Source organism: Rattus norvegicus, chromosome 9 (assembly GCF_036323735.1).
Source record: "Rattus norvegicus strain BN/NHsdMcwi chromosome 9, GRCr8, whole genome shotgun sequence".
Lineage (NCBI taxonomy): Eukaryota > Metazoa > Chordata > Mammalia > Rodentia > Muridae > Rattus > Rattus norvegicus.
Genome location: NC_086027.1, coordinates 76999277 through 77012387, shown reverse-complemented (window position 1 = coordinate 77012387; position 13111 = coordinate 76999277). Strand labels below are relative to the sequence as shown.

At 37.4% G+C, this 13111-nt stretch overlaps 1 protein-coding gene across 5 annotated transcripts in view; it reads left to right on the top strand.

Moving 5' to 3' along the window:
• The window catches only part of Erbb4 (erb-b2 receptor tyrosine kinase 4), a 1072248-nt gene that overhangs the window by 1033246 nt on the left and 25891 nt on the right, over positions 1-13111 (top strand). For all 5 annotated transcript variants that reach the window (XM_063267662.1, XM_039084150.2, XM_039084151.2 and 2 more), the window contains one exon: positions 1319-1489. In XM_063267662.1, the coding sequence (XP_063123732.1) occupies positions 1319-1489 (171 nt within the window). The remainder of the gene's footprint in view (positions 1-1318; positions 1490-13111) is intronic.

Below are 13111 nucleotides of genomic sequence, written 5' to 3'. Positions count from 1 at the left end.
TTTATCATAATGCTATAACAAACCCATTTCTTCATATATTAATTTTAAAAGTCCATGTGGATTGTTTTATTGGGCGAGGGGTATCGTCTCCAAGCAATAACTCAATTCAGATGAATTGATGCCTACCTAAACCATAGAACAAAGCAATAGGTATTTTGCATTCAACATCAGGAACCCTATGGATTGGCTCATTTAATTAATATAATAATGTCTCAGTGCTTAGTTTCATCTAAAGCAGAAGCAGTTGTACCTTGAAGGGTCTTAATTCTTCCTCACTGAGAAGAGCATTTACCTTTCAGTAGACTAAACATGAAGAACAAAGCCAGACGTTAGAAGACAATCATGTCACAAACTGACACTCTTTACCAGTATAACAAATTTTGAAAAAGTGAAAGTATTTAAGGCATGATAAATGGAACAAACCTTAGCAGAGGTCGTATATGTTTTCACACCCACATATGCTCTATATGTCACTGTACTATGATTTTTAAATGCCATCACTTTGACAATGATGCCATTATACTACAAGGTCGACCATGGATGTCTGTGTCCTGACTAAGCAGAATAGTGCAAACGTATTAATTTAAAACTGATATGTTGATGGTCTCTTATTGTCGATTCTTTTTTTTAAATTTTTCCCATGATTTTACATAGCTTTATTGCACACTTATTTTTATGGATATTTTATGTATTTACATTTCAAATGTTATCCCCTGCTTCTATGAAGATCTTCCCACTCCCATCCACCCATTCCCATCTAACCACCCTGGCATTCCCCTACACTGGGGCATCGAACCTTCACAGGACCAAGGGCTTCTCCTCTTATTGATGGCAGACAATGCCACTCTCTGCTACCTACGCGGCTAGAGCCACGGGTCCTTCCATGTGTACTCTGGTTGGTGGTTTAGTCCCTGGGAGCTCTGGGGGGTCTGGTTGGTTGATGCTCTTCCTATGGGGATGCAAACCCCTCCAGCTCCTGTTGATTATTAATCCTTACCCCTCCTCGACAGTGAACTGTTATTTTCAGATCTGAAGTGGAACTTCCCACACTTAAAATGTGCACAGCACCTGGCTGTGTTCTTTTTCTTGCTGTTCTTAAAATCATCGCATTCTTCTACTCCATTTCTGTGTCATCCCTTTTACTATCTAACCATAGTACAGGATTCTTTTTGGATGGTAGTTACGTTAAGACTGTTGTTTTAAATAAGCACATGAGTGCTCTAGCCGTTTGCCTTTCTAGCGTATAAAATGACTAGTGAAACCATGAGTTGTGGAGGAAGGAATAATGGTTGTGGTTATCTCTTGGGCAATCTTTCAGGGGGATGATCGCATGAAGCTTCCCAGTCCAAACGACAGCAAATTCTTCCAGAATCTCTTGGATGAAGAGGATTTGGAAGATATGATGGACGCTGAGGAATATTTGGTCCCCCAGGCTTTCAATATCCCACCTCCTATCTACACATCCAGAACAAGAATTGACTCCAATAGGGTAAGAATAATCATACACAAGTACCATGATACTTCTGAGAGACAAATTGGTATGCACTGATGGTGAGGCATAAAAGTTTCCATAGAAATATACAGGGTTAGTCATGATTCCAGTTTCTGCCTGGCTAAAGAGTGAGATCTTGTCTCAGCAACTAAACAAAAGAAAAACAATTTAAAATAAGAAGAAAGAAGAGAGGGAGGTAGGAGGGAAGGACCGCACTTCCAGACCACGGTTTACTTTTCTTTGTACTGAAAAAGAAAATATGTAATTGCGAATCAACCTGAAATATTTTATGGTCCCAATAGGAGCAGATAACATAAAGCTTTAAAATTCTAATTCATAAGCCAGGTGGTGGTGGTGCACACCTTGAATTCTACCACTCGAGTGACAGAGGTGGGAGGACCTCTGAATTCTAGGTCATTGTGCACTACAGACTGAGTTCTAGTACACCCAAGGCTACACAGAGAAAAAAGAAAAACAACAATGACAACAACAACAAAAACCTCTTTAGAAAAAATAATTCCTAGGTAGATTGTGAAGATCAATCTTTGTGGGAAGTATGACAGTCTGGGGTATGACTGGGGTCTTCCCTGCTCTCTCTATATAGCAAAAATGACCAAACATCACTAGATAAAAGATAATTCATCACTTTTTGGGTCAATAATTGATTTTCAAGGAAAGTTCTATTTCTTAAAGTGAAATTCCATCGAGATATGGTTTTATTTTTCTATTTTATAAGGATTCTCAAATTCTTAGGTTTTGTTCATTTTAATTTGTAGTGCTTAATGCAAGGAATTCTTAATAACATTTTGATCTAACTAAACAGAACTAGACAAAGCAGGAATCTCATGGGAAGTCCTTGACCTTTAGTCTTCTTCTCTTGTTCTGCATTTTGATTTGCTACCTACAAACTTTTTTTTTTAGTTGTCAGTGTCTGGAAAGTGAATTGTACTTAATACCACTTATTTTGGGAGCATAATGACTGTGTCTGTGCATGCACACACACACACACACACAAACACATACAACACACACACACACACACACACACACACACACCAGGTTGTACCTGTGGAAATTCAAGGATACGCTCAGCTGGTATTTCCACCATCCATCTTATTTCAAACACGCTCTTTCATCCATTGTTGTGTGTGCGAATCTTGCTGGCCTGTGATTCTCCTCTCTCCAACTCACCTCTCTCCTTAGGAGCACTAAGATTATAAACTCATGCCGGTGGGTCTGGCTTTACCTCTGTTCTGTGATCCCAACTTGTGCTTTCACAGTAAATACTCTGCCTACTGAGCCATCTTTCCGGCCCACAAAAGATCATGATCATTTATATTGCCCTAATTTAAATATCTGGTTTCATAGAACTCTTATTTCAACTTATAACATGTTACAAATATTATTTCCCTGTTTGTCTACAGTGTTGCTACATTATTTCATAATTACTTCAACTTTAGTTTCTGTGGTCAAGTTATGTAATAAGGAACAATGTTTAAAGTGAATAAGGATAGAAAGCTTAACATACTTGATAAATCTTTACTAGGAAGTAAATACTCGGTTTTTAAATGCAAAATGCACACACAAACGTGCATGTATGTGTGTGTGCGTGTGTGTGTGTGTGTGTGTGTCTGTGTGTGTGTGTGTGTGACTAATGTTCTGGTTCTTTCTATATCATTATTTTCTCATTTTTAAATTAATACAACTGTACCTATCTATATGAGTGACAGACAATTACGAATCACATTTTCTCTAGTGAATAAGCATTAATAAACATTAATCTCTTTAGAATGAGACAATATTTATGTTTACTTTTTATTTATCATAACATAATTACAGATACATTCTCATTCGGCTTGCTACTAATGACAAGTCTGTTGATGTGTTTACTCTTTAATTCTGTGTATGTTTCCCTACATCAAACAAATGATAGCAGTCTCTTCTGCAATGTGCTAGGTTGTTCGAAATTTCACAAGGGGGTCAGCAAGATGTTTCAGCAGGGTATGGGACTTGCCATTAGGTCTCATGAACTAATCTGTATTCCCAAACCTACCTACAGGGTAGAAAATAACTTATTCCTGCAAGTTGTACTTTAACCCCCATACATGCACTGTGGCTCATACAGGTCTGCACACAGGAAATAAGCGAATTTTAAAAATGTAAACTTTAAATCCACATGGATTTTGTTAAATTATGACCTTCAGATAATGAGTAAAGTAATAATACAATGCTGACATTTGTCCAGACTGCTAGCAAAAAATAAAATTTAAAACACTAGACAATCGTCATCTAATCTATAACTGGTGCTATTATTATTAGGTATAACTGCAGAATGATCTTAAATATTTTTTACCAAAATAATGTATCCATTGAATGTACTCTAATATTATGTTAACAAGAGAACATAAAAAGCCACTTAAGTTCAGCAATCCTTAGGTTTGTTTCTACATCCATAAACAGGGTATCTAGGGGTGGAGTCATTTACTACCTGCTTTGGGAGGAGCTTCTACTTTCTTTCTTTTAATGATAATATGATTAAAATAAATTAATCTGAGGGCTGGAGAGATGGCTCAGTAGTTAAGATCATGTGCTACTATGCTGGAAGTTGTGTTCCTGGCACCTACATCAGGTGTCTTACAACTAGCTGTAATTCCAGCTCCAGGGGATTTGATGACTCTGGCTTCCACGGCCTTTCCCTCCTTCACTCATATGTAGATGAACAAGTACAGAACACACACACACACACACACACACACACACACACAGACACACACACACACACAGCTTTTCAAAAGTAAAAATAATAAAGTAAATTCATTAACTAAAAGAAATTGGAAATCAGACATGACAGTCCAGAACCAGTCCAGGCCATGTTGGGCATGGTGGTCGTCACGTCATTTAATCATGTTCATATCTCTTTCTTTAGTCATAAGGATGATGCACTGAATTATATGTTATTCCCTCACATTAAAATTGTTTTATAAGCATTTTGGCATTTTGAGAAATTATATTCCAGACATATGCGTGTTTTTTATTGTTAGGGATATTTTTTCAGAAATTGGCCCAAAGCAGACTGAGTTATGCCATTATACAACCATCTTCCTTCAGGGACAGGATGTAGGCAAGAGGATCCTACAGACACAATGTAAGTAAGGAAGCATAGCTCTATGACACAGCGGGGAGGAGTTAGGTGACACAACAAGGTTACTCTTGTTGCAATTTACCAAGGATCAATATTAATTCTACCAATAGCTGCTTCTGGAGGATAAATGACTGCAGTCTCGGGATATTGGTTTTACATTTTGTCCAGGATCTATCAAGGTTTCCTGCAGTTTATCCTTGACAAGAGGCTTGGGGTTTTTGTTTGGTTTTAATCTATTAAGCCTGATGTAGTAGTTCTTATTAGATTCCATATCTCACACAGTGTTTACTCAACAGCTAATCCTCTTAAATTGTTCCGTATAGTATAGTCAGAGTAAATAAGTCAATATATTTGAATCAGAATAAATACATTAATACCTTTGAATCTTTGTCATAGGCTTGGCACTGAGGTGGGCAGGGAGAATAGAGTTGGGAAGAAGAAGTTCTGTCTTCAGAGTCTCCATCTAGTTAAGGACATTGTATTAGGAGAGAAACATCGGATATTGTAGGGAAAAGGTAAAGCAATCATATCAAGATGAGAGGTTAGAGAAAGCCATTTTTGCTGTGTCTTTGTGAAGAAGGAGTCTCAGGCCCAGAACAGGGTCAGACAGGAAATGAAGCGAACCAAATAAAGATTGGCATATGATAATTTATGTGCATGCTAGTCATTTTCATCATCTTCATTATTACATTGTGCAGGTTTGAAAACTATCATCAGACATGGAAATGTCCTTTCTTCCATTTGTCACCTTTCCTTCCCAGTGATAAATCTCTGTTTTAAAGGCTCCAGCTCCCTTATAAAGGTTCCAACCTAGAACAAAATTCCTTTCAGTCTCTATGCAAAGCACTTTAGAAATTACCTTCTGTTTCTCTTGCTACAACTCTAATTCAGACTTCATCACTTGACAGATCACACTGCACTGTCTAAATATGCAGGTCTTAGTATTTAGACTTGATTTTTCTTTCTTCTTTTCTTTTTTGTTTCTTTCTTCCCTCCTTCCCTTTTTCCTTCCTTCCTTCTTTCTTTCCATCTAGTGCTAGGGATCAAACCCAGGGCCTCATGATTCCTAGGCAAGTTTTCTGCCCCTGAGCTGTACCCACAGTCAGTGATAGCATTTTGTATTTATATAAACTTATTTTAAAAAATTAATGTCCTTACATTGCACCAAAAAATGATATTAATGATTCATTCCAGTGCCTGAGCTTTTATTGGCACTAATTTCTTTCTCTTTCCTTCTTTTATTCATTCCTTTTTCCCTTTTCTTCATCTCTTTCTTCTCCTCTTCTTTCTCCTCCATTTTTTTTCATCTTTATTAACTTGGGTATTTCTTACTTACATTTCGATTGTTATTCCCTTTCCCCGGTTTTCCAGGCCAGCATCCCCCCTAACCATTCCCCCCTTCTCTATGGGTGTTCCCCTCCCCATCCTCCCCCAGTACCACCCTCCCCCCAACAATCACATTCACTGGGGTTCAGTCTTGGCAGGACCCAGGGCTTCCCCTTCCACTTGTGCTCTTACTAGGATATTCATTGCTACCTATGAGGTCAGAGTCCAGGTTCAGTCCATGTATAGTCTTTGGGTAGGGGCTTAGTCCCTGGAAGCTCGGGTTGCTTGGCATTCTTGTACACATGGGGTCTGAAGTTCCTTCTCCTCCTTCATTTTTACAGTTAATTTTTGCATTCTTTTCATCAATGGAAAAAACCTGAGTGGTGTATATTTTTTTAGATCTCTCTTTACATGGTATATCCGTGTGTCGTTATCAGTTTAATAACCATTGGACATTTATCCTAAAAGTGCCCTCCCATTCCACCTGACTGGCCACTGTAATTTGCTTTTCCACAGCTCGCACACAAAAAGCTGACCAGAACTGCAAGCATTATCAACACGTGACTCTCGAAATGTTTATCTCTTGGAATTTTCTTAGTATGGAGCTGTGGATGAAATGTTTTTTAGAAATGTCACCTCTCCTATAAATGACAGAACTTTCTCTTTTAAAATCATGTAATAAAAATTGCATTTCTCTTTTTGTCCAGGTTTTTTGGGAATTCTAGAGATATCAAGAATTCTTTATCTGTCTGATTGTATATTAACAATATATTTAAACCTGAGACATTTCATCCACAAACTTGAGGATGCCGATTGATTGTAAATACTAAAATTACTTTAAGAATAAGTTAAAATGTGTTAGTTACCAATTATAAAATTTCATATTCGTACTTACATAGCAATATTTTCATTATTTAGCGTTATCAGGCTTTTTTTACAATAACCTCCACACAATCTCTTTTCTCTCCCTTTCTGCTTCCTGACCCTCTTTGTCAAGTATGATTTTCTCTAGAAAGTTAATTTACCTAGAAATCCTCTGAGCAGGAATGTAAGCTGAGCTGTTAGTCTCAGTACCATTATAGAGAAGAATTCTAATTCCAGAGGTTTAGATCACTGTATTATGAGGTACATGCATAAGGTACTAACAGACTTTCTAATACAACTTTTTTCATTTTATGGAGGTGCAAACTAATACTGGCAAAACTGACATCTATACCCCACTGTCCTTGCTTTCAAGAGTGGGTGAGGGCGCTTACTCCCATCTCTTGGATCTTAATCTAGTATTCAGTCTTTGATTGGTTCTGTTAGTTTGTTTTTGCTGGTGAAAGCCATGGATGTCTTGATTTTACTTCTAGTCTAATGAGATTTAGTATCAACTGGCTTAAAAGGCTCCTGCTGGGAGTGCAATGAGAAGCCAGAGCCCCTGCTGCTGTTTGCCTCCTCTGTTTATGCTTCTGAGAGACTCCCTGTAATCAAGAGTTAATGGTTTAGGAAGATCAAATGGAATTGATAGAATCCAAATCGAAGCATAATAGCAGAGCCAGTGGTGTCTGCTTTTGAAATCAGTAATGACGTACTTGACGATAAAGTGATCTTTACAAGTTTAGTAGATGTATCAAAATCTCCAAATGCTAATCTAAATATGGCTACTGTTTATTGATCTTTATTTCCGTTCTAAACTCTAAAGTTTATACATAGACTACCCTTTACTTTCACAACAAAGTAGAGAACAATACTATTCCCTTATTGGCTGAAATAGAAACTATGGAGAGATGTCCAGCTCCTATGATGAATACTGAGATTCGAATGCAAATCTGACTTGCATGCAGTCAGTACTTTTAATTAGTAAAAGAGAAGGAAAATCAAGTTACCATCACCAATAAGCAATGAATACTTTGTAAGTATTAGCCTAAGTATTATTCAAATGAACTCATTAAAATTTGGCACAGACTAATACGTTTCTTTAATTTTTAAAAATAGTCGATATTTTTCATATTTTTATGAAAATATTTTCACTCTGGCCTACAAAGTAATAGTTTGAAAGGTAATACCATCACATTTTTCTATACTACAAGAGGGAATATAATTATAAAGTCACAGAGTGACTCCTCTTATGATGGTCACCTGTGTAAGTGATGGCTGATTACTGTTGTAAGGTTACAGAGCATGCTGTCAAATAGCACATTTTACTTTCTTTAAAGCAGCTTAATTGTCCAATAGATGAATTTCCAATCACCTAGATGACTTGTTAATTTTGTTAAGAGTTTATCTACTCAAAAGCCAAACCACTGCCAGGTTCCATGACACCAAATGTGCCACATGAGCTGCTTAAAAGATAGAAAGGTTCACTTTAAGAGCACCAGAGGCTTGTCACTGATATCAACCTTTCGGTATTGAATTTGGGACACTGCTAGGCACAGTTCTACAAGAGTCAGCACATACAGTAGATGGAGATTTTCAGTGAGAGTCTGTCTTTAAAGCCCATTTCAGTGGTATTTATGAAACTATTTTATACTTAGCAAATGTTAACAGCCACAAAGCCAATCAACAACCAAAATGGGTTTCTTCTCTTTTTTGTTAAATAGTACTAAAGAACATCAGAGTACAAAAAGGCAACAAAGAGTATAAAGAGACATCTGAAACAGATACATAGATTTAGGACATTAACGAATGTGTTATCTAAGCCATTTAGATATTTACATTTTAGTATGTCACCAGATTCATAGCTCTCTTAAATTACTGGACACATCTCATCAAGAAGTCTATTTGTGATATAGCACCAAAGCAAGACAATTAGCAATTTTTTCACCTCTTCTATAATGGAGCTGGGACATTATCATCAACTTCTTATTCAGGTTTTAGAAGGTTATTTCATATATATTACAAATCTGTCCTTGTCTGCCAGAGTTCCTTGTCCAGTCCAGACTGTTATGCTGATTGATTCTGCAAAGGCTTGAGAAAGTGTTGTTCTATTTCCTTCTCAATAAGTATTGATGGCATTTTGAGAGGTTCAGAATATCCTTTGATTACTCTGCGAATTGGAACAGAGAAGATGGCAGTCGGTCTTAGGGGGCGGGCTCACTCATCAACTTTCCTTTGTACCCTTTCTGTCCTTGACCGTTCCCTAATCATTAGCACCTTATGGCTCTGTTCTTTCCCATCTGCGCCCGGGTCAATGAAAAAGCTTCCTTCTCAGTTCAGAATTCTGACATACCAGAATGTTCTAAACAGAAACTAATTTTCCTCTGTGGCTTTCACTCTAGATGAATATCTGTGGACCAGCCTTTCATTACACCCATGCAAAAGCTAAATTGAGAGACCACCACACCACTGTGAGAGCATTTCCAAATACAAAGATCATAATTCTTGCTTCAAAATATTCTTAGATTGGGTAAAATAAGTCCAGCATATCAAACAGGGAAACAAATTGGCAATTCAATCCACAACCAATTTGTTTTGATTTTTCCAAAAATGATCATAGCCATTATTTAATAACATACTTAATTGATTCATTCTTCAGAAGAAAGAAATGCTTAATTTTCTCCACACTGAAATACCGAGATGCACATAACTCATATTCACTGAATGCCTGCTGTGGCCGACTTTGAGTTGGAGCCAGGCGCTGTGGTTCTGTGTTAGAGAGATATGCTATTGGATACTTGTGAGGTGAAATGACAAATTCATTCGTTTACTCTTAGTATGTGTGTATATTTATAAGGATGTGTGATTATTCAAATACAGAATAAAAACATGGGGTGCAGACTGATCGGCACTCACTTGTCTCGAGTACTATATAAGTGCTGTGTACTCATTAGTTTGCTTAATCTCTGGAAAACTTTGCTTTAGTTTTTAATTTATTTACCACTTATTCCCCCCCCCTGTTTTCCTAGTTTTTACTATCCCAAGTCATCTACTATTCTACACTTTCTATTTTGCATATTTGAAAACTGAGGCACAGCTCTGAAATGATAGGGCCAGCATCCTTTCCAGGGACTATGCCTTACCAAGTAGTGCATCGCTTCTCATGTTGCCTCTAAGATTCCTTGGTTGTGTTATCATTGATATCAAGTCAGTTCTTCATCCTTCTCCTCAGCACTGGAGATCAGTCCCAAGCCCTTGAATATGCTAAGCTGATCACCTGCTGGCGAGCCACCTCCACAGCCAGTGTTCAGTAATATTAAAGAGGAATGTATCAGGGAACAATGTTGCGATTTATTAATTTTTATGTGTATGGATGTTTCGACTACATGTATGTCTCTTTATCACATGTGTGCAGGGCCCATGGAGCACAGGAATCCCTTTAGATCCCCAGGGTCTAGAACTGTTTTAATTAAGGTTTGTATTGCTGTAAAGAATGGCAACTGTTATCAAGGAAAATATTTAATTGGGACTGTCTTATAGTTCAAAGGTTTACTTCATTATTGTCATGGTGGAGAAACATAGCAGCATGCAGACAAACATGGTGCTGGAAAGGAGCTGGGAGTTCTACATCTGGATCAGCAAGCAAGAGGAAGAGAATGAAACACACTTCCTCCAACGAGGCCATACCTCCTAATTAGCTCCAGTCTCCATTAACCAATGGTGGCCATTGTCTCTCAAAGCACTAAAAGACTTGTAGCTGTTTATGAGCTACCGTGTGTGTTCTGGGAATCCCAACTGGGTACTCTAGAAGAGAAATCTGTGCTCTTCAACACTGACTGGGCCATCTCTTCTTTCTTCAGTATAGAATGTGGGCTACTTGAACCTTTGAATCATCAGATTCTTTATGATGGTAGTGGTCTTCAAGGGACTATCTTAGTAAGTGCTGTTGATCCATCAATACATAAATATCTCCATTACCACTCCTAAGTTACAATTTCAGGCAAATAATAACAACAACAACAACAACAGAAAACCCTTCTTCAGTTGGTAATATATTCATTAAAGAGTCATTAAGGAAATTGCTATCTATCTAGTTCTTCTAGGACTGCATCTAACCTGGCCCTCAAAACACTTGGCATATAAGCAAGTAGCCAATAAAACACAATGAGCAAGTGTTACATTAGGAACAAGAAGAGTGCATAAGGGACTATTGAATGAAGTGAGCTTTACAATGAGAGCACAAGTCATTTTAGCTTCTGGTAAGACCATTCTGACAGCCTTTTAATATCTGAACTGATGTAGAGAGGGAAAGAATGTGAGGAATACTATGGGGAGTTTGATAAAAGTAATGGTTTTGCAATAGATCTGTGGGATCTGGATATTCATTGAGTAATGTAGAATGAGGGGAATGTCAAGTTCCCCTCTGCAAGGGCACAAATGTTAGCATTGTGGATTAGAAGAGTAGAATAAGATGAGTGGATGTTTTGGAATTTAAGTAGATGTCATCACTAGTCTGCCAGAATGTATTCCTAGAGCAGCAATGAAGTTATCATGTGTGGGAAGCCATTTGTGTGTTGTTTCAGGGCACATTTTTATTAGTCCTTCTTAGCAGTTTCAGCATAACATAGGGCTAATGGAGAGCCAAATATGGTTAAATCATGATCAACATTGAGAAGTGAAATTCTCTTGGGTATAGAACCTACTGGAAACAGTTTACAGACACAATTTAGTATACTTGATTTTATTTCTGCTTACTTTGTTTTATTGCACAGTAAGATGAAATATCTGGCTGCCCATATTTAAATATGGCCAGTACAGGATGGCTTGTATAAGCCTTGACTTGTAGCTACTTAGTTTATTGTTCTTCAAACTGTGAATAAAGACCATATGTACCAGAGAATATGCGAGGAGCCAGAGCAATTATATTATGAGGTAGCTTGAATTAACAGCTCGTTAACTATTTCTTCTTTCTCTTCCTGCACCCCAATTTCCTCACACAGTGCTCCTCCACACTCCGTTTGCTCTCGCCTCTTTCTTGACTTACACAATCTCCCTCTCTCATCTCTCCAATAACAAAAGTAATTCACACTAAGACTTTGTGAGTTGATAGATATGATTGAAAACAGAAAGGATGGACTAGGTTGAAAGATCACATTGTAGAGAATACAGGCTCCTATTCAACTCTCTTTTTCTTCATTGTCTGCCTGAGTCAGCTTGATTACCTTACAGATTCAAATTGACCTTTCTCTCATATATTAGAATTTCCCTTCTCATCTAAGGGTTTGGCCCATATGTTATATTATCTACTAACTACTAAAACACTCAGGATTTACAATGTTTTAACAAAGAGTCAATTGTCTCTTGGAAATAATTTTAGTCTACTTACAATAACAAGTTTTCTGTTCTATTATAATTTGTGGATTAAATTGAGAAACACTAAAAGACTACCAGCCTATAGAAGCCTAGAATAAAGAGCAAGGCTATGGAGGAACAGAGGGTACAAACATGTCATTAGGAGAAAGATGACTAAGGCTTGAGTAAGTGCTGTGTTGAGACAATCAAGCAGACTAATAAAGATCCAGTAAGGACTCCGCAGGATGGAAAAACATGGCATTTAGATGTATATATTTGGATGTGCAATGCTTCTGCCTCGGTATAGGGACTGTGAACAAAGTAGAAGAGACAAGAGATAGCAAAGGTGTGAGGATGTACATCAGTTATAAATGAAAAAAGTGAACAGGACAGTAGTAGTGGGAAGCAAAGGCTACCTGAAGGATTAATGCAGTAATTAATCAGGTTATACACAAGTTCTTTCCTTTGATCTAACTGCTTACTTTTATATACTCACATAAATATGAGTGTTGTGTTCCTGTTATGGGCAAGATAACATGTTAGGTTCTTTACATACATTCTTACAAAGTATATTGCTAACCTGAACACAAAGCATCCTTACCTCATTTTAGGTCAAAGAAAATGTAAGATTCAGATTGTGAGTAGCTTGTTATATCTGGTAATATGTAGTAAGTAAGTCAAGACTGCAATCCAGATTTAGATTGCCTCAAGGCACCTACTAGAAAAATGTAAATGATCTAGAAACTGATAGCCTGGAAAGGATGCGAAGGAAATGATTAACTTAAGAGAAAAGAATCATGACAAAACAAAAGGCTATGGTAAGAGAAAGGAATTGCTTTCCTTGGCATTTATAGTGGGAGTTTTGGTGCTGTTCCGGCAAAAACATGTGATACTTAAACTGCAGCTAAGGTATGATCATAGCCATGAAGAACACTCCA